At 43.1% G+C, this 23348-nt stretch overlaps 1 protein-coding gene across 1 annotated transcript in view; it reads right to left on the bottom strand.

The window, feature by feature from the left end:
• Window positions 1-415: 415 nt before the first annotated feature.
• The window catches only part of LOC126414698 (uncharacterized), a 35545-nt gene continuing 12612 nt past the window's right edge, over window positions 416-23348 (bottom strand). Inside the window, exons 3-4 of the mRNA XM_050083374.1 lie at window positions 23133-23278; window positions 416-500 (exon numbers count right to left, since the gene is read on the bottom strand). Of these exons, the coding sequence (XP_049939331.1) occupies window positions 416-500; window positions 23133-23278 (231 nt within the window). The remainder of the gene's footprint in view (window positions 501-23132; window positions 23279-23348) is intronic.

Below are 23348 nucleotides of genomic sequence, written 5' to 3'. Positions count from 1 at the left end.
TTTGTACACCATAGGAGGACTGTTTCTCTACGACAATTGTGTACCGGCTGCGGAAAGCGGACAGAGATCAACTTTTTGCTGTCGAAGATCGACCACTTACCCCTGGACAGCCATGGGTTGTTATCCAATTTTCAGTCAATATAATGTTACCCACTTGCCCTAGAAGTCTGGGACATCATATATATATGACTTGCTCTCGCCCTTCAAGGTATTTACGAAATGAGGTGTGTACGTGTAAGGAATGGTTGAGCAAAAACACAGCCTTGAATACCGAGCAATGGGAACGAGTAAAGTCATTTCACGACCTTACATCTGAGTTATGAGTCAGGGTCATTTCCACTGACCTGTAACAGCATCTGCTTGGACAGCTTGCACATCTTGCCCACCGTGATATCCAGAGGCTTCGCGGCCACCGTCATGAAGACGAGGAGGCTCCTCTTGAAGCGGGCGTCACAGTCGGCCCAGCCACAGCTGACAGCCGAGTCGACCAGCTTATCACTCTGAAAAACAGACAACTTGTTTATGAGTGCTTTCCTAACTCGCTTATCTAAGAAAACAATTACAATTCAAGCATAACTGTTTTTATACTGTACATCAGTTTCATACACATTTGTTTAAGTAATGCCACTACTTGTTAGCAACTAGTACATTAAGTTAAACACTATCATGGGAGAAAGTAATGAGCAAAACAATCAAAAATGTTGCGTGACCAGTATTTTATACTTTGAACTACTACACCACAAGCTACGCCATAAAATCTACTTTTTTGTTAGTGACGGAGATGCTGTTGTATATTAAGTATTAATGTAAGTATTTAATTTGTAAGAACCTAATCTGCCCATTAAATATTTTACTCTGTTCACGAGTATTTGTCTTAATTTAGAATAGTTAACAACAGAGACAAGAAAAACAAATGGCTAAAACTTGTGTACCAAACCTAAAAATCTATATAAAATTTGATATGAGATTATTTATACAATATTGTAAAATGTAGTTGCTACAACCTTTGATGTAACCATAATCTGAACACAACATAAGGCAAGTAAGTACGTATCAATAATTCAAAACTCTACCTTTCTAGAGGAAGTATCTTTTATTGCTACAGGAATCCTACTACTTACGAAAAAAAACATTTAAACTATACAGTTGCATATTAACTATGTATTCTGTGGGGAATCAGCCTTGGATGATGAATCATGGATATAGACAGCAACACAGTTTCGAATATTGCTGCCTTTTACTCTTTTGTGTCCACGGGTTATATAATACCCCACGACAGACAAAAGTAATGATGCACTAGCAGTAGGTAGTAGGGAACAGTGGTCTGAGCGCACTTTTGATATCAAATTGATGCAGAAATAAATTAAGTTGTGACAGCTGACCGATTTATGACCTTAACCTATTGTTCTGCTAGTGATTAAGACCCTCTGAGGGTTGATTTATGACCCCCTGGAGATAATCCCTCCTTCCAGCAGCCAAGCAGCCAGGTCTCCCGCCAAACAGCAGTCCCCTTTGTTCACCGTAGTGTCCTTCGCCACCTCACGTAGCTACTTCTGTTTGCAGCACCTGTACAATCTGTTCCTAAACAAACACCTCCATACCAGGGCAGTGGAAGCAGCTGCTCTATGTGGTCGCCCTGCTACGCAGATCCTGATTGAGTTAGTTCTGTATACCACTGGCTGTGGATACTGGGAGAAGCAACCCCCACACCTCTCCTCCCTCCAATTTCCTCCTCTCCTCCCCCTCAACCCTCCAGTTACTTCCAGTTGCACAAAGTATCAGTTGGTGGCAACCCTTTGATACAAGCTGTGGCAACGCTTTCATATTGATGCTTGGGATTTCCCTTTGAAACATATGGTCTCTCTCTCTCTTTCTCTCTCAGATGACTACTTCCTGCCCAGAGAGCATCTGTCATGTGCCACACCAACCACTGCTTTGCCCAAACAAAGTTGCAGATACCTGGTAATCCCCAGTTGTAGATGTCTTGGAAATACTCCCTCAATCTATCTGATTGACCAATTAATTAAATCTAATTAAATCGATACCCTTTGTTTGCAGTCAATTTTTCCTTGGATTGTATTGATGGTTAATAGGACTGGATATTTGGTGGGATTTGATTACACAACTACACAGTTTCCAAATCCCACTCTTCCTCTTCCAGATTATTTCTCTATTGCCTCCCCCTGGCACAGTTAGGTCATTTGGTTGAAAGTCCATTACGTTGGAGGTAGCTGAAAATTTCAAATTTCAGCTTAATTGCATGGTATGTCCTTAAACAATTTTCAGGAGGGACTGGACAAATATGTGCTCAAAATACCACTGTCAGAAACAATAAATTGATCACTCAGGCATTTGATGTTGCAGTTGGCTTTTTAAAACATTAGAGAATTCTTAAGTTGGTTCTCTCCACTACATTCAGAAAAAGTAGGAAGGATCTATTCTGTAATAGGATGGATACAATAACAAATACCACTGCAAGACAGAGTCCACTATGATGTACTGAGAAGCACTGAACAAGACATGCTAAACCATGACCCAGTCTGTAATAATAATTGTCATGAGTAGATAACAGAGAATGCTGAAACACTAGTGCATCCTATGCACTCATGTCCCGATGTCCACATGCAGCCCCCCCCCCCCCATCCCCACCCCTCCCCCAGGCCAGATGTGGTGCGCCGCGCTAGTTCACGCTGTGTAAGTGCATATCGGTGCTCAATCTGCATCTTAAGCCGGCCCATTGCAGAGGACCACCAGGTCATGAATGACCAGAGTGGTTGGAATTCAGATGCTGTCAATATTTCTTGCTTGAACAGTCCCATATTGAATCTTTTCAAATTTCCATATAAAAATCGGAGGCTACTCGCAATACACTCGACCACCAAGGCCACCCAACACATAATGGGTATTAGTTCGCAGTTCACCTGGCCAGAGGGCGACATGGTTAAGTCAACTGCATCCCCGTTCCTCGCCAGACCGGTTTGGGACTCTCAATTCGTTCCAGTCACTGGCTACCTTCAGCCATGCAGCCACACCCCATGCAGAATCGCCCTAGTAAACTAGCCACCTATTTATGAGTGTAATTGCAATTAAATGTTACGACTGCAACAGCAAACTGTTGATATTTAACAAATCGAAAATACCTCTATCTGACGACTGTGGCTGTGGAAATATCAGTATCTATACCATCCTTGCGACTGGACATAATTTCCCACGTAAAAACTTTCATCAATTTGCCACGTCAAATCTATATCTCCCTTACGACCGAACTTAATCATTTTCCCGGCACATGTCGGAACGTTACATTTTCTTGACAGTTGTTCTGGTTACAGAGTTAGTGCTGCATAGAGTGTAATTTTACAAGTCAAAAACCGCTGCTATGCATATGTCTGTTTCCTGATAAGCTGCATTTTCCATTGCTGGCGATCATTTTATAGGACTGATGCAAGCACAGCGTAATTCCTGAACTGTAATCGGATGTGAGCACTGTGCGCTACAGTCTCTAGAGAGCTATATTTTGCATGTATTACAGAGAATCTATATTTTTCTCTGGTGTAGAAGGAAGTAGTTTTATCATCTTAAAGTTTGTCACCATGATGAGTGGGATAGTAAACTTGCATGGGGGATGTATATCAGATGTTGGATATATATGTGATGCGTTAGAGTATTAAGAGCATTGCACTCCACATGACTAACATTTTGGGAAGCACGTGGTTTTAACATTATAGCGTGTTGTAGTTCAGAACCGTGTAGCTTTAAGAGTGCTTGTGTTTATATTCTACGGTCATTTCTCTCTTGCCACTACCTTCTTGGTAATGAACCCAGACAGCAGGACAATACTTCACAACTGATATCACAGTTGATTTATGTAAGAGCTTCAAACTCCATCCATTTGGAGTTCCATTGTGCATAAACCACATATTTCTTCTCAAGCGTTTTGTTATATCAACACAACACTTTCATATATACTATACACCAATAAGGGGTTGCTGATATTCTCGTTGTGCACGCATCTGGAGAGATATTGTGCAATTGGATGGGCGCGTGAATGAGACTGGTGTGAACAGTCTTCTCTGAACATCAATTAAGGACGCAGATCCTGCTGTTCCTTTACGAGACATGGAATGTATTGCGTATAGTATCCTCCTGGTCAGTTTCCAAATTCAATCAGCGACAGTGTTGGAGGCAGAGTTGGACGAAGTCAATGGAGGGAGATTTTTAAATCTCCAACTTTATCCTACAAATGCGAAAATACTGTCTGACTCCTATACACATATGCAAAGATGACCAATCGTAATCGTAAATTCCACTTTATGGTCAAAGTGCTATAAATGTGTACAGAATCTAACTGCATCGGTGTATGACGCTGTCTGGTATACTTTGGTGTATATATCTGAGAATTATCAATGAATGGACATACTTCACAGTCATCTACCTACATCCGCAATCTAGTACATGGTGCTTGAGAAATAATGGAGGGGTGATTTAGCGATGATACAGAAATTGTTACGCATGCTGCGGTGTCATTGATTGGCGTTGAACGTACGAAAAAACTGTTAAAACTGCTAAAAATTATTCGCATTATTTACGGTGGTGGTTATTACAGTACATCGTCCCATATCGTCGGTGTCTATTCCATCCCATTCGTCCACTGGTACGCCGCTGCTTACGACGTAATGATTGATTGACACCACGTGTTTGAGATAGAGAAGGTCTTGGTGGTAGAAACACCTGCCAGGGATGTCCAGCACCGAAACGGTCATCGCGCGCATGGCGGCAATATGAAGAATCAATGTTCTTAGTCTCTTCAAAATGGAACACTGAGACATCTACCACTCTTTCACTATGGAAGATGAGATTAAATTTGTCAATAAGAGACACCGACCGTGCCTTTTATTTCAACCAACCTGTGTATCGTGGGAGCAACATTGTTTATGCCATGCAACGTCCAACTTCCAGTGAGAGGCAACGGATCGAAACACTATATTATCGGTTTAGCATCTGACACAGACCTCGAAGTCATGGTTGTTGTTGTTGTGGTCTTCAGTCCTGAGACTGGTTTGATGCAGCTCTCCATGCTACTCTATCCTGTGCAAGCTTCTTCATCTCCCATTACTTACTCGAACCTACGTCCTTCTGAATCTGCTTAGTGTATTCATCTCTTGGTCTCCCTCTATGATTTTTACCTTCCACACTGCCCTCCAAGGCTAAATTTGTGATCCCTTGATGCCTCAGAACATGTCCTACCAACCGGTCCCTTCTTCTTGTCAAGTTGTGCCACAAACTCCTCTTCTCCCCAATTCTATTCAATACCTCTGATTAGTTATATGATCTACCCATCTAATCTTCAGCATTCTTCTGTAGCACCACATTTCGAAAGCTTCTGTTCTCTTCCTGTCCAAACTATTTATCGTCCAAGTTTCACTTCCATACACTCCATACAAATACTTTCAGAAACGACTTCCTGACACTTAAATCTATACTCGATGTTAACAAATTTCTCTTCTTCAGAAACGCATTTCTTGCCATTGCCAGTCTACATTTTATATCCTCTCTACTTCGACCATCATCAGTTATTTTGCTCCCCAAATAGCAAAACTCCTTTACTACTTTAAGTGTCTCATTTCCTAATCTAATTCCCACAGCATCACCTGATTTAATTCGACTACATTCCATTATCCTCGTTTTTCTTTTGTTGATGTTCATCTTATATCCTCCGTTCAAGACACTGTCCATTCCATTCAACTGCTCTTCCAAGTCCTTTGCTGTCTCTGACAGAATTACAATGTCATCGGCGAACCTCAAAGTTTTTATTTCTTCTCCATGGATTTTAATACCTACTCCGAATTTTTCTTTTGTTTCCTTTACTGCTTGCTCAATATGCAGATTGAATAACATCGGGGACAGTCTACAACCCTGTCTCACTCCCTTCCCAACCGCTGCTTCCCTTTCATGCCCCTCGACTCTTATAACTGCCATCTGGTTTCTGTACAAATTGTAAATAGCCTTTCGCTCCCTGTATTTTACCCCTGCTACCTACAGAATCTGAAAGAGAGTATTCCAGTTAACGTTGTCAAAAGCTTTCTCTAAGTCTACAAATGCTAGAAACGTGGATTTGCCTTTTCTTAATTTTTCTTCTAAGATAAGTCGTAAGGTTAGTATTGCCTCACGTGTTCCAGCATTTCTACGGAATCCAAACTGATCTTCCCCGAGGTCCACTTCTACTAGTTTTTCCATTCGTCTGTAAAGAATTCGCGTTAGTATTTTGCAACTGTGGCTTATTAGACTGATTGTTCGGTAATTTTCACATTTGTCAACACCAGCTTTCTTTGGGATTGGAATTATTATATTATTCTTGAAGTCTGAGGGAATTTCGCCTGTCTCATACATCTTGCTCACCAGATGGTAGAGTATTGTCAGGACTGGCTCTCCTAAGGCCGTCAGTAGTTCTAATGGAATGTTGTCTACTCCCGGGGCCTTGTTTCGACTCAGGTCTTTCAGTGCTCTGTCAAACTCTTCACGCAGTATTGCATCTCCCATTTCGTCTTTATCTACATTCTCTTCCATTTCCAGAATATTGTCCTCAAGTACAGGGTTATTACAAATGATTGAAGCGATTTCACAGCTCTACAATAACTTTATTATTTGAGATATTTTCACAATGCTTTGCACACACATACAAAAACTCAAAAAGTTTTTTTAGGCATTCACAAATGTTCGATATGTGCCCCTTTAGTGATTCGGCAGACATCAAGCCGATAATCAAGTTTCTCCCACACTCGGCGCAGCATGTCCCCATCAATGAGTTCGAAAGCATCGTTGATGCGAGCTCGCAGTTCTGGCACGTTTCTTGGTAGAGGAGGTTTAAAAACTGAATCTTTCACATAACCCCACAGAAAGAAATCGCATGGGGTTAAGTCGGGAGAGCGTGGAGGCCATGACATGAATTGCTGATCATGATCTCCACCACGATCGATCCATCGGTTTTCCAATCTCCTGTTTAAGATATGCCGAATATCATGATGGAAGTGCGGTGGAGCACCATCCTGTTGAAACATGAAGTCGGCGCTGTCGGTCTCCAGTTGTGGCACGAGCCAATTTTCCAGCATGTCCAGATACACGTGTCCTGTAACGTTTTTTTCGCAGAAGAAAAAGGGGCCGTAAACTTTAAACCGTGAGATTGCACAAAACACGTTAACTTTTGGTGAATTGCGAATTTGCTGCACGAATGCGTGAGGATTCTCTACCGCCCAGATTCGCACATTGTGTCTGTTCACTTCACCATTAAGAAAAAATGGTGCTTCATCACTGAAAACAAGTTTCGCACTGAACGCATCCTCTTCCATGAGCTGTTGCAACCGCGCCGAAAATTCAAAGCGTTTGACTTTGTCATCGGGTGTCAGGGCTTGTAGCAATTGTAAACGGTAAGGCTTCTGCTTTAACCTTTTCCGTAAGATTTTCCAAACCGTCGGCTGTGGTAGGTTTAGCTCCATGCTTGCTTTATTCGTCGACTTCCGCGGGTTACGCGTGAAACTTGCCCGCACAAGGTTCAACCGTTTCTTCGCTCACTGCAGGCCGACCCGTTGATTTCCCCTTACAGAGGCATCCAGAAGCTTTAAACTGCGCATACCATCGCCGAATGGAGTTAGCAGTTGGTGGATCTTTGTTGAACTTCGTCCTGAAGTGTCGTTGCACTGTTATGACTGACTGATGTGAGTGCATTTCAAGCACGACATACGCTTTCTCGGCTCCTGTCGCCATTTTGTCTCACTGCGCTCTCGAGCGCTCTAGCAGCTTCAGCCGAACAAAACTTTATGAGTTTTTCTACGCATCTGTAGTGTGTCGTGACCATATGTCAATGAATGGAGCTACAGTGAATTTATGAAATCGCTTCAATCATTTGTAATAGCCCTGTACATCGCCCTTGTATAGACCCTCTATATAATCCTTCCACCTACTGCTTTCCCTTCTTTGCTTAGAACTGGGTTTCCATCTGAGCACTTGATATTCATGCAAGTGGTTCTCTTTTCTCCAAAGGTCTCTTTAATTTTCCTGTAAGCTGTATCTATCTTATCCCTAGTGAGATAAGCCTCTACAGCCTTACATTTGTCCTCTAGCCATCCCTACTTAGCCATTTTGCTCTTCCTGTCGATCTCATTTTTGAGACGTTTGTACTCCTTTTTGCCTGCTTCATTTACTGCATTTTTATATATTCTCCTTTCATCAATTAAATTAAATATTTCTTCTGTTACCCAAGGATTTCTACGAGCCCTCTTCTTTTTACCTACTTGATCCTCTGCTGCCTTCACTAGTTGATCCCTCAGAGCTACCCATTCTTCTTCTACTGTATTTCTTTCCCCCATTTGTGACAGTTGTTCCCTTATGCCCTCCCTGAAACTCTGTACAACCTCTGGTTCTTTCAGTTTGTCCAGATCCCATTTCCTTAAATTCCCACCTTTGTGCAGTTTCTTCAGTTTTAATCTACAGTTCATAACCAATAGATTGTGGTCAGAGTCCACATCTGCCCCTGGAAATGTCTTACGATTTAAAACCTGTCTTACCATTACATAATCTATCTGAAACCTTCTAGTATCTCCAGGATTCTTCCAGGTGTACAACCTTCTTTTATGATTCTTGAACCAAGTGTTAGCTATGATTAAGTTATGCTCTGTGCAAAATTCTACCAGACGGCTTCCTCTTTCATTTCTTTCCCCCAATCTATATTCACCTACTACGTTTCCTTCTCTCCCTTTTCCTACACTCGAATTCCAGTCACCCATGACTATTAAATTTTTGTCTCCGTTCACTACCTGAATAATTTCTTTTATCTCATCATACATTTCATCAATTTCTTCATCATCTGCAGAGCTAGTTGGCATATAAACTTGTACTATTGTAGTAGGTGTGGGCTTCGTGTCTATCTTGGCCACAATAATGCGTTCACTATGCTGTTTGTAGTAGCTTACCCGCACTCCTATTTTTTTATTCATTATTAAACCTACTCCTGCATTACCCCTATTTGATTTTGTATTTGTAACCCTGTATTAACCTGACCAAAAATCTTGTTCCTCCTGCCACCGAACTTCACTAATTCCCACTATATCTAACTTTAACCTATCCATTTCCTTTTTTAAATTTTCTGACCTACCTGCCCGATTAAGGGATCTGACATTCCACGCTCCGATCCGCAGAACGTCATTTTTCTTTCTCCAGATAACGGCGTCCTCTTGAGTAGTCCCCGCCCGTAGATCCGAATGGGGGACTATTTTACCTCCGGAATATTTTACCCAAGAGGACGCCATCATCATTTACCCATACAGTAAAGCTGCATGCCCTCGGGAAAAATTACGGCTGTAGTTTCCCCTTGCTTTCAGCAAGGTTAGGGTTACAATGCCATATCAGTCAATCATTCAGACTGTTGCACCTGGAACTACTGAAAAGGCTGCTGCCCCTCTTCATGGTAGAAATAGAAAATGTATTCCTGTAGTCATACAGGGATTTCAAGTGTTATTGCAGAATACAGTGTATCAAACTGTTTATGAAACAACAACAATACAACTACGCTCTCCTTGCGGCTAATAGTCTGTGAGATACGATCCTCCTACAGAACGGGCGATAAAAATTTACACTGGTCTGTGCAAGCAGCTTCTATCACTGGCCACCTGCTCCAATGGACCAATACACTTATATAATTGCGTAGGCTTCCGCGGCCAGAGCCAGTCGACAAAAAAGTTTTGTGGGCATGGTACCGCTCATAATGCATAAAACTACTGCTGCTGGAGAAAAACCAACGTTTCGGCCACTGTTCCAGCGGCCTTCTTCTGGGTTTACTGGTGCGTTCTAGCGATGCAGTGTCCCATAAATGTTGTCGTTACTGTTCACTGCGCATACCATTACGTCATAATTTTAAGAAGATATTTCGTTTCAGTGGTCACTTAAGGAAAAGGGAGAGGGAACTTTATTTTAATAGTTTATTGTGGTGGAGGGAGAACATAACCTCTCCTCTCTATTGGCTCCTTTGTTATGTGCCATGACTGGTGGTTTGGTGGTCACCGTCGACTGAGAAGTTGGCTGCTGTTTACCCAATGCTGGACGTCGGCCGCGCGGCGGCTGTTACTAGCCGGTAGTGCTCGTGCCTGTTGTTGACAGTGTGGTCTGGCAGACAATATGGGGCAAGCCTGAGTCCATCCTCTCTATTCACGTTACTAGGGTGTTTAATTATTTAGACGCCCTCTCTCATTTTGCGTTTTGTAATAACCGGCTGCTTGGCCAACATACAGGCTTTGCTAAATTTTATTTCTTTTCCGCAGCCTTGCTGATGTTCTGCCACTGCAGATTTGTTAAGTTGCTCTAGACGAGTATACCACTCGTGTTCCCGAATGCGCGTTGCTACTGGCCTGCCAGTCTCGCCGATGTATGCCCCCCCCCCCCCCCCCCCCCCACATTCGCATTCCACTATGTACACGCCTGCAGTGTGTAATGCATACACTTTGTTCTTATTGGAGCCTAGCACGTGCTGGATCCTGCGACCTCTGTAGAAAGGTGTTTGCCTATTCGGTCAGTAACATTTTTCATAAAACGTAAGCTCTCTGTTGGCTGCAGTTTATTTCTTACTTATCTTTCTTACTTGTGTTCGTCGACAAGGCTGTGTTGATCGACTTTCGGCTGTAGCCATTGGCTAGAAACGTTGTGCGTAGCATTTGAAGCTCAGGTGTTATGTTTTGAGCATCACTTAGGCACTGCGCACGGATTGCCAAAGAACGGATGGCCGAGTTCTTCTGCGCTGGGTGGTGGTGGGATTGGGCGTGCAGGTACCTGTCTGTATGTGTAGGCTTGCGATATACTCTGTGCCCCAGTGTTCCCTCCGTTGTCCTGTATACTTCGACGTCTAGAGTTGGAATTGCACCATTCTTCTCTACTTCGAGCGTGAACTACATCTTCCTGTGCATGTTGTTCAAATATTCGTGAAACTCGCGTATCTCCGTTTCACTACGAGGCCATATAGCGAACGTGCCGTTCACGTATCTGAACTAGCAACGTGGGCGTAAAGGTGCTGAACCAAGGACCGTTGCTTCAAAGGCTTCCATGCATACGTCGGCTGCCAGCGGAGATAGGGGAGACGCCATTGTTACGCCGTCTGTCTGCTCGTAGTATTTTACTTGCCATTTGAAGTACGGTGATGTCAGGCACAACTCATATGTCTGACATGCTCCTGAAGGATGCGGATAGTTTCATCTACTGGCACGTTCGTAAACAGTGACTTCACGTGAAAGCTGACCATGATGTCCGTAGGTAAAATTGTTTCTCCCTTTAGGCGGTCTATAAAGTGCGACGAGTTCTTCACATAAGACTCCGTCTTGCCAACTAGACGTCTGAATTTGCACGATAGATACTTAGCCAAATTGTAAGTAGGCGAATTGGTTCCATTCACTATTGGCCTCAAAGGATAACTTTCCTTATGTGTCTTTGGAACGTCGTAAATTCTAGAAGAGACACGTAGTCTGGGAATAAAACCCTTGGCTGTGTCAGCGTCAATTCTCGAGTCCTTATTCGAGGCCTGCGTGTTTCGAATTATCTTCGCCGTAGGGTCCGCCCTTAGTTCTTTGTAGATAGGATCATTTAATAATTCTTTCATCGTGTCTTGGTACTGCATGGTGTCTAAGATGACAGTAGAATTGCCTTTGTCTGCTGTTAATATCACAATTTCGTCGTTGTTCTTCGGTTCCTTGAAAGCTGCCCGTTCCTCTCGGCTAACGTTGTTTCAGCGGCTTGGCACGTAGTAGATCTCGAACGGTTTCCTGCCTAATTTTCTGAGCCTCTACCGCAGATGTGTGCTGGAGTGCTGTATCTACGGATTCGATAATATCTTCTGTGACAATCCGCTCAGGTGTGACTACAAAGTTTAGTCCTTTAGCTGGTGCTTCTGTGGCTGCGTTGCTGATGGGATGAGACGAAAGGTTCACCGCTGTTTGAGATGTATCCAGTCGAGGCGTAGTGTCCCTTGTCGTTTTTGCTAGCTGTTCAAATTTCTTCTTCTGGCGAATGGCGGTGAGTGAGTCTGTCGACGTTATTCCAGTCGGTAGGCGATAACGTAGATGATAGCAGAAGATGTATTTGCAACAACTGATTGTTGTAGAAAGTCAAGTTCTCTTCGCACCTACTGAATAAGCTTATTCAGAAGAGATTTACTGGCTCGCCTGTAGATGCTTCTTGCTTTGTGAGTGTCGATGTTAAATTTAAAGTGAAGAAATTTAGGTACAATGTCATGATCCCGACACCTCTTCAAGTGGATAAGATCGTTGAGAAGTTTCTCTTTCTTCTTCCTGGACGCCTCCAGTTTGCGGATGTTACTGTGTGTTTCCTGTCCATACAGGCTGCTGATATAATTACGTAGGCTTCCGCGGCCAGAGTCAGTCGACATAAAAGTTTTCTGGGTGTGGTACCGCGTCATAATGTATAAGACTACTGCTGCTGGAGAAAAACCAACGTTTCGGCCACGGTTGCAGTGGCCTTCTTCTGGGTCTACTGGTCACCAGTTCATCATCACGATTTCTTTTAGAGTTATCAGCTTTTCTGTTCATATGATTTTCACTATCCATTGTACTGCGAATGAAACATGCAAGTGATAGGCTATGAAACGGGAGGAGAAAGCGCAAGTGCATAATCTCTACGTCTAGTACAGACAATCCTGTAACACAGTTTACACTTACTGCATTTAGCACGGAAAACTCATAGGAATTACCTGTCATGCTATCTTCTGGCTTTAGTAACACCTACATCAGCCATCATTGGAGATAGCCCTATTGGTATGTAAGAGCCCTGGTCATACAAAATTTAACGAAGTAAAAACTCAATTTATGCAAAAGATGCTCCTACATCCTTTATCATCATAACCCTTCAATTGTTATTATGTCATTTTCGCAGTAAACATATTATTAAGCGAAATTTACTAGGGAATTTTTTTTTGAAAGTAATATACATGTTGCCCAGAATCCGTACTGTAGTGGCACTTACCTGATCAGTTAAGATCTGCCCGAAGATGCAGTACATGCCTGTTTCGTACAGGAGTGGTGGAATCGTCAACAATGGCTTCAACGCCTTTGTAATATTCCCGTCTCTCTGCAACACCTACGGAGTTGATAGTATTAAAGTTTCTAACAAATCACTAAACGATACTATAAAAATACTGACAAAACAAAGTAATGAATGAATAAACGCGATAGATTCACGAAAAAACGGTTTCTCCCTCCGTTTGCAGCTTGCTAGAGTACTATAGTGTGATAAGTCTGTTTATTCCAACTTCCGAGATCCTCCATTCAGAGCTGAAGGTGACATACAGAGATTGTACGTCGCTGTCAGTGTTAAGGGTCTGTTCGAGAACATTTTTTCCACACAACTGACTTATAATTAGCGTGCCAACCGCCTTTTCCCATTACTCTCGTACGTTTTACCGTATCGTCTTTCGCTGTTGAATGTGATACATGCTGCATACAAATCTTGCAATTGCACGACCCCGACGCCCCTCTCAACTTGGTACTCATAATTCGCGCCATTCTCAGCTTTGTGCACCAAGTATCGGCTTCTGTTGCTTTGGCATTGAAGTGACCCTGGATCCACCACAAACCACCATCTCACCCGTGTTACTGTAGTATTCGAGCTGCACTGCCGCTGACGGAATCAGATCGACCGTCAGTTTCACTTTACCTCACGTAATACTGAGATACCTGGAGCTCCACAGCCAACACATTGTTTTAAAGTATTGTCAGCGAATATATGCGTCGGTTAGCTAATCATAGCAATTTTCTGTTTTCATTCAGCACTTATGGAGAAAATTTTTGATGTTTGATAGTTATATCTATGTTATTCAGACGCTATTTTGTTTACTTTTCTTAGAGTTGTATGTTATGTATGTAAAGCCGTAAAAGGACTACCTGACCCCGACCTTACACAAGGGCAAATATCAAGCTGAAATACATACACTGGTGTGCAAAACGTAAGGATGAAAATAACTTTCTAGGTTTTATCCTGTGGGGAAGCATAATTTTACCTGGATATACTGACCAACAAATTTTTAAACACGGTACACTGATCGGTCAACTTAAATGCAACACTATACTCCTGGTCCACGTGCGTTTACTCAGCGGTGCATTCTGCTGTCGGCAATCGTGCCCTCGTTGCTGATGACAGATGGGTGGACGGTGGCCAAAGGATCCGTCGCCGTAGGAATCTGGCAAAAGGTTAGTTGACCCAAATGCGGTTTGAGTGCATACATTGAACTCAAATTATGCGGAAGAACAGGCGGGTGGAGTTTATTACACCGTCTAGGTGGTCTTCATTGGTCAGCAGTCTGGATGTTCTTCGTTGGTGATGATGGCCAAAGCGCCGCTCGCGGCATCTGCAGGGATTTTCCAGGCGCCAGCTGTGGCAGTATCGATAACGAACCATACTATACATTCGGCTCTGCCTTCATTTTTATGGATGCCAAAGCCCGATTTAAATGTTTCAAATGGCTCTGACCACTATGGGACTTAACTTCTCAGGTCATCAGTCCCCTAGAACGTAGAACTACTTAAACCTAACTAACCTAAGGACATCACACACATCCATGCCCGAGGCAGGATTCGAACCTGCGACCGTAGCGGTCGCGTGGTTCCAGACTGTAGCGCCTAGAACCGCTCGACCACCCCGGACGGCGCCAAAGCCCGACCGCATCAAATTCAAATGGCTCTGAGCACTATGGGACTCAACTGCTGAGGTCAGTAGTCCCCTAGAACTTAGAACGAGTTAAACCTAACTACCCTAAGGACATCACATACATCCATGCCCGAGGCAGGATTCGAACCTGCGACCGTAGCGGTCTCGCGGTTCCAAACTGCAGCGCCAGAACCGCGCGGCCACTTCGGCCGGCCCCGACCGCATCGAACAGCGCTGATGGAGAAGCTCATGAAACGCTAGGATGTTAGGCACATGGACTGGTCTGTCCATACCTGAGTATTAAATGCCATCGACGCCATGTGCGATGCGATGTGAAGATGCATTGCAGCATGTCTACAAGCACCAACGAACCCCATAGAGTTTGTAACAGTGTTGGTGGAGCAAGGGAATGTCCTTCCACAAGAACTCCTTACCGACCTTGTGACCAGAGTGGGAACAAATGGCAGAGCTCGCACTGCCGTTCATGGTGATCAGACACTCTATTAAGAACCGTTTCCCTCCGTTTGTAACGTCTAGTAGACCATAATGAATCTCGGTCAGTGTAAGTGTCATTTCTTTTCGTCTCTCTGGCTATTTCTTTCAGTTACCTTCTGTGCTATACTGTAGCAGTTGTCTCTATATATGACTCATATTTCATGAAGCTATGTTACTTGACAGTGATTCATCATGAGAAAGCTACTTTCGTCCTTTGAGTATTGCGCACCAGTGTGTATATATATTGTCTTGATGTATAGAGGGAATTGAAGTAAGCAAGTAGTGGTATGGTGTAATATTAACTGCGAATGCCACGTCTGAGGCACGTGAAGATGTTCAGATTTCGTTTCATGTATCTTGAGTTGTTGCCTCGATTTGTTATCTACATGTCTTTGTGGTGGGAAATATTGTGAGTGACCGCGCATCTGTGTTCGGAAGAAAAATGTTGTAGTTGTGTGGATGCGTCTGCTTGGTTTATTTCAGTCATTCAGTCCTTCGTTGAAATTTTATCAGTATGTGTAGGTTGGTTGTTACGTACAGAATATATAATTTAGAACAGTATACTTTTCAAGCTTACTTCCTATTGGATCTTAACCAACAGGCGCTGTAGCATAAACGATTTGTCAGTGGCAAAAAATGTTAGTACGCTGACCACCGGCTAGTTTCAACTGTCTTTGTGCATTAGGAATTAGTTGGCCTACACTAATATATGTGTGGGAAGAGTGAGGCTGATCCCAATAGTTGTATGGCAGGCTAGTGCCACCTTACAATAAAAGGGTTAATGGCCAGTAGTCCGAGCGGAATTTAGCGTTAAATGTTGGTAGTGTCAGTGTAGCGATACTTAGTGTTAAGCTAAGAAGTATGTTAAGTGCGCTATAGAACAAATAGTATTTGCGTAGTAGTGTAGCAAAACGTTGTTGATGTTGGGGTGAAGTTACCCGAACGTTAATACCCGAGGGATTTCTGTTTTATGGGGCTATTTGATATGTAAGTTTTTGCCATCGGCCAAAGCCGGCAGTGGTGGCCGAGCGGTTCTAGGCGCTTCAGTCCGGAACCGCGCGACTGCTACGGTCGCAGGTTCGAATCCTGCTTCGGGCATGGATGTGTGCGATGCCCTTAGGTTAGTTAGGTTTAACTAGTTCTAAGTTCTAGGGGACTGATGACCTCAGATGTTAAGTCCCATACTGCTCAGAGCCATTTGAACCATTTGAACCATCGGCCAAAGCTGCGCCCTTGCCGTAAGAAGTACACCAATTAGAAAGGCCATGTCATTTATACTGATCTCTGTTTCGGAGATAACTGTTTCTCGTGTCTGGTTGCTTTCCACCTCTGCAGTAGCACCATTACTGACCAACAGCAACCAGGAGGCAAGAAAGAGACGCCCAGAAGGCATAAGCCGACTAGCTTACCACTGAAGTCTAAAATAGAAGGAATATTCACGTCAACCGCCTGTCACTAAATAAAACTCAGCCATACATTGTCCTAAAACGTTATATGCCACAGGCTCTTAGTGGCATGCCCCAGCATAGCTCGGAAGTTATTGAGACCCCGAAAATTAACCAGGAAATGTGTGTGTTTCTCCAGTCCTGGGCTACATACGTGCGTTGATCGGTGCCTCAAAAGAGAAACAAGACAGATGCTCAGTTAAGTAACGTGAAGTGACCCATATGAGTGTCTGAAAAAAAAAACCTTTGCATGTCGTGAATCAAATAGTGTGTGGACAATGTGTGATGTCAGGCACCATTACTTTCGACCTCATTTTGTACAACGTTTATATGTGTACAGTCAGAGGAAACGTTAACTACCTGAGGATATGCATTTGGAATTAAAGTACAGAAGTAATTGAACATGGAGTAATACAAATACCAGCAGTACAAATAGGATCAAGCAGAAAAACACGAGGATTTGTATGGACCATCGTGTCTTCCACTTCTTAATTTTTTTTAAATTTTTGACGTTTCATTTCTCCAATACCTTCTTAAAGTTATATTTACATGGAGGGTAGTTTTGTAGTTACATTCAGCTATTTTAGCCTGAAATCAATTTACACCCATAGATAAGTAAAGAAAAAAGAGAGGGTTAGAGAGAGGTTTGTGACAGATCATGTACAACAGCAGTCACTGATTACGTGTATTTCTTTATAGGACAAGGAAATGAGGAATCACTCACCACAGCGGTAACAAATATACACGAACACAAGTCCGCCATGTTGACGAAAAGAAGGATGAAGATTGATATAGTCATTACTCTCTGCAAAAGGGAGACACATCTGTAACAAAATATACAACACTACCATTATTCATGAACTGAAATACCGCAAAAATTGCACATATTACTACGTTAAAAATTGGTAATTAAATTGAAGTGTTGAATAATAACACTTTTTACAGGCTCAATGACATAAATGTCAACTGCGTTGTATTCAAATGAATTCGACCAGTTTCAAGCCCTTGCTCTAGAAACGTCCACCACTGGACTCTGCGATTGCAATCGTGGGATTTGAGAGAGAGGAATTAGAATTTTACAAATGTTGACTTATCCGAATCTACGGAAAAATTAATATTTGGGTCAACATTTGTAAAACTCTAATTCCTCTCTCTCAAACCCCACCCTATTGGGAGAGAGGGAGAGTTTTAGTTTTAGCGAATCAAAATTTACGAAGGAAATAAGTATCTTTTCATCTTTACCCATTTTCCACGCAAAAATGAGAGCGTGGATTTTCTTTAATTACAGCGCCAACTATCAAGAATCAAAACAAATGTTTAAGACAAAATGTACGTAGTTTTTTATGTAGAATCTGATTCCGCAATAAAAAATGGGGGTTCCGATTTGAAATTTTAAAGTTACCTCCCGCCCATCCTCCAGGGGTCTGGGGTGGAGGGATTATTTTAGCACCAACATATGTCCCCCTCGAAAATAATCAACTTTGGTTTCTACGCATTTTTTTGTGTGAAGCTTATTTTTCGAGTTATTCTGGTTTGTCAACTTAAAATTTACACCCAGTGTAGTAACGTGAAAATGCAGGAATATGCGCCAAAGTAATAATAGTGTAAAGAAACTGTGTGAAGGAACTGTCATGATGAAATACAGGAAATTAAATGAACTCATATTTGTTAAACAGGGACTGAGTTACGGCGTAGAATCAGACGAGTAAATTACTTTAGAATTAAATTTTGTACAAAAGGTAGTAACTGCTTTAACTTTCTGTGGAAAAAGTCTTCAGCTGTGTGTGCCTGTATAAGCAATTACAGTTACAACAGTAAATTTTGAAATAAATATAGATGTGTGTTAGTGCATTTGGACGAGTAAGCCAATTAGCATTGGTGGTGTTATCTGAACGGAAGTAACCTGATTCGTAAATCACTAAACGTGTGTCGATTAAAGATTAAAATAAAATGAGACAGTATTCAGGAAAGTTATTTCACTTAAACTTACAATTGTTTTGCTATCGTTATCTGCGCTATGCATCTTACAATAAAACTCTCTTATTTGAAGAGGTATCAGCTTTTCTTTTATGCACGAGGATATCAAGTCGAGGTACGATGTGTGCTTAGGGAAAATGATAACACTGCCTCTCACTACAGTGGTGTTCAATTAATATGTACAGATCCTTCATTCACGCTGAAACATCATATTTTACAGGCTTAGAAAGGCCTTAGAGGGAAGAGCACATAAAAAAAGTTAAGTCTTCGAAAGAGAATAGCTATTTTCCTATGTTGTTTTTGTGGTCTTCAGTCCTGAGACTGGTCTGATGCAGGTCTCCATGCTACTCTATCCCGTGCAAGCTTCTTCATTTCCCAGTACTTACTGCAACCTACATCCTTCTGAATCTGCTAAGTGTATTCATCTCTTGGTCTCCCTCTACGATTTGTACCATCCATGCTGCCCTCCAATGCTAAATTAGTGATCCCTTGATGCCTCAGAACATGTCCTACCAACCGATCCCTTCTTCTTGTCAAGTTGTGCCACAAACTCCTCTTCTCCTCAATTCTATTCAATACCTCCTCATTAGTTATGTGATCTACCCATCTTATCTTCAGCATTCTTCTGTAGCACCATATTTCGAAAGATTCAATTCTCTTCTTGTCCAAACTATTTATCGTCCATGTTTCACATCCATACATGGCTACACTCCATACAAATACTTTCAAAAACCATTTCCTGACGCTTAAATCTATACTCGATGTTAACAAATTTCTCTTCTTCAGAAAGGCTTTCCTTGCCATTGTCAGTCTACATTTTAATCCTCTCTACTTCGATCGTCATCAGTTATTTTGCTCCCCAAATAGCAAAACTCCTTTACTATTTTAAGCGTCTCATTTCCTAACCTAATTCCCTCAGCATCACCCGACTTCATTCGACTACATTCCATTATCCTCGTTTTGCTTTTGTTGATGTTCATCTTATATCCTCCATTCAAGACACTGTCCATTCCGTTCAACAGCTCTTCCAAGTCCTTTCCTGTCTCTGACAGAATTACAATGTCATCGGCGAACCTCAAAGTTTTTATTTCTTCTCCATAGGTTCTAATATCTACTCCGAATTTTTCTTTTGTTTCCTTTACTGCTTGCTCAATACACAGATTGAAAAACATCGGGGATAGGCTACAACCCTGTCTCACTCCCTTCTCAACCACTGCTTCCCTTACATGCCCCTGGTTTCTTATAACTGCCATCTGGTTTCTGTACAAATTGTAAATAGGCTTTCGCTCCCTGTATTTTACCCTTGCCACCTTTAGAATTTGAAAGAGAGTATTCCAGTCAACATTGTCAATTTCTCTAAGTCCACATATGATAGAAATGTAGTTTTGCCTTTCCTTAATCTTTCTTCTAAGGTAAGTGGTAGAGTCAGTATTGCCTCACGTGTTCCAATATTTCTACGGAATCCAAACTGATCTTCCCCGAGGTCGGCTTCTACCAGTTTTTCCATTCGTTTGTAAAGAATTCGCGTTAGTATTTTGCAGCTGTGACTTATTAAACTGATAGTTCGGTAATTTTCACATCTGTCAGCACCTGCTTTCTTTGGGATTGGAATTATTATATTATTCTTGAAGTCTGAGGGTATTTCGCCTGTCTCATACATCTTACTCACCAGATGGTAGAGTTTTGTCAGGACTGGCTCTCCTAAGGCCGTCAGTAGTTCTAATGGAATGTTGTCCACTGCCGGGGCCTTGTTTCGACTCAGGTTTTTCTGTGCTCTGTCAAACTCTTCACGCAGTATCGTATCTCCCATTTCATCTTCATCTACATCCTCTTCAATTTCCATAATATTGTCCTCAAGTACATCGCCTTTGTATAGACCCTCTATATACTCCTTCCATCTTTCTGCTTTCCCTTCTTTGCTTAGAACTGGGTTTCCGTCTGAGCTCTTGATATTCATACAGGTGGTTCTCTTTTTTCCAAAGGTCACTTTAACTTTCCTATAGGCAGCATCTATCTTACCCCTAGTGAGATAAGCCTCTACAGCCTTACATTTGTCCTCTAGCCATCCCAGCTTAACCATTTTGCACTTCCTGTCGATTCTATTTTTGAGACGTTTGTATTCCTTTTTGCCTGCTTCATTTACTGCATTTTTATATTTTCTCCTTTCATCAATTAAATTCAGTATTTCTTCTGTTACCTAAGGATTTCTACCAGCCCTCGTCTTTTTACCTACTTGTGTGTGTGTTAGTAAAATGGAACTGCGTCTACAGTGGAAGCCATCCCCCCTTCTCCAAAGCCTTCTCTCCAACACTATAACTAATTCAGTCTCTCATGACAATACAGGTTTATAATACCATTTCATTATATGACATACACTCCTGGAAATGGAAAAAAGAACACATTGACACCGGTGTGTCAGACCCACCATACTTGCTCCGGACACTGCGAGAGGGCTGTACAAGCAATGATCACACGCACGGCACAGCGGACACACCAGGAACCGCGGTGTTGGCCGTCGAATGGCGCTAGCTGCGCAGCATTTGTGCACCGCCGCCGTCAGTGTCAGCCAGTTTGCCGTGGCATACGGAGCTCCATCGCAGTCTTTAACACTGGTAGCATGCCGCGACAGCGTGGACGTGAACCGTATGTGCAGCTGACGGACTTTGAGCGAGGGCGTATAGTGGGCATGCGGGAGGCCGGGTGGACGTACCGCCGAATTGCTCAACACGTGGGGCGTGAGGTCTCCACAGTACATCGATGTTGTCGCCAGTGGTCGGTGGAAGGTGCACGTGCCCGTCGACCTGGGACCGGACCGCAGCGACGCACGGATGCACGCCAAGACCGTAGGATCCTACGCAGTGCCGTAGGGGACCGCACCGCCACTTCCCAGCAAATTAGGGACACTGTTGCTCCTGGGGTATCGGCGATGACCATTCGCAACCGTCTCCATGAAGCTGGGCTACGGTCCCGCACACCGTTAGGCCGTCTTCCGCTCACGCCCCAACATCGTGCAGCCTGCCTCCAGTGGTGTCGCGACAGGCGTGAATGGAGGGACGAATGGAGACGTGTCGTCTTCAGCGATGAGAGTCGCTTCTGCCTTGGTGCCAATGATGGTCGTATGCGTGTTTGGCGCCGTGCAGGTGAGCGCCACAATCAGGACTGCATACGACCGAGGCACACAGGGCCAACACCCGGCATCATGGTGTGGGGAGCGATCTCCTACACTGGCCGTACACCACTGGTGATCGTCGAGGGGACATTGAATAGTGCACGGTACATCCAAACCGTCATTGAACCCATCGTTCTACCATTCCTAGACCGGCAAGGGAACTTGCTGTTCCAACAGGACAATGCACGTCCGCATGTATCCCGTGCCACCCAACGTGCTCTAGAAGGTGTAAGTCAACTACCCTGGCCAGCAAGATCTCCGGATCTGTCCCCCATTGAGCATGTTTGGGACTGGATGAAGCGTCGTCTCACGCGGTCTGCACGTCCAGCACGAACGCTGGTCCAACTGAGGCGCCAGGTGGAAATGGCATGGCAAGCCGTTCCACAGGACTACATCCAGCATCTCTACGATCGTCTCCATGGCAGAATAGCAGCCTGCATTGCTGCGAAAGGTGGATATACACTGTACTAGTGCCGACATTGTGCATGCTCTGTTGCCTGTGTCTATGTGCCTGTGGTTCTGTCAGTGTGATCATGTGATGTATCTGACCCCAGGAATGTGTCAATAAAGTTTCCCCTTCCTGGGACAATGAATTCACGGTGTTCTTATTTCAATTTCCAGGAGTGTATATACCAATAATTTATCACTGATTTGGAGCGTCGATGGGTAAGCGTAATTGTGCTGACTGATGTGAAGTGTGAATACACAACCGTTTTCTGGTAAAAGATACAGAAATGGAGTCTCAACTAACATATGAAAAAATGCACAGAACTGCGGATGTCCTACAGTGTTAATTCAACTAGTTAACCGATTTCCAACTCACATACCATCATGAGATTACGTAGTCTGATAATGGGTTTGAAATCCAAAACTCAGCAACGTCATTCACAGTTATGAAAGTTTTATAGCTACTTTATATCATGCCTAATGATATATATTTGATTTGTGACAATATTGAAATTCAATTGGTCGGATGAAAACTATCAAATGCAACGTACGTCGGCATCCCAGGAACTGCTGTTGCTTACCTGAGAATTACGTGATGATGCTGAATGTTCTTGACCAACTGTAGGTACATTTCGCCTGAGAAGTCCTCTGATAATACGTACGCAGTTGTATGAAGGTAACCATTTTCTATGGTCCGTTCTTCATATTTAGTTATAGTCCAATGGTCTTGATATTCCGTTCCTTGAAACGTAAGATGAATCTTTTGCATAGTTGAGATATTTTCGTTCAGAACTTCTAGTTCGGCTGCTATCATCAGAATCATGTGGATGAAAAAGGCGTCTACGCAAAGCGAAGACTGAGTCGCTGCCAGCTGACTGAAAGCTTGAAGAATGTAGAGTATTTCATACGTTGGTGACGAGTACATATTTCCAGGGAACCACAGGGGTACGGGGAACTGGCGAGCTGATTCAAGCGAGTTCTGGTCAGAGCTGAGGAAGACGCGCACCAACACAGGCGTGGAAACCCACGCGGCGAGTCCTTGCAGCACAGCCACCTGTGGAAAAAAAAGCAAGTGTTTTACGTCTATGGCTGGACTACGCTGTAGCCTGACATTAAGAGTCTGG

Source organism: Schistocerca serialis, chromosome 1 (assembly GCF_023864345.2).
Source record: "Schistocerca serialis cubense isolate TAMUIC-IGC-003099 chromosome 1, iqSchSeri2.2, whole genome shotgun sequence".
NCBI lineage: Eukaryota > Metazoa > Arthropoda > Insecta > Orthoptera > Acrididae > Schistocerca > Schistocerca serialis.
The sequence above is the reverse complement of the archived record's forward strand: the minus strand, read 5'-3'. Positions and strand labels throughout refer to the sequence as shown.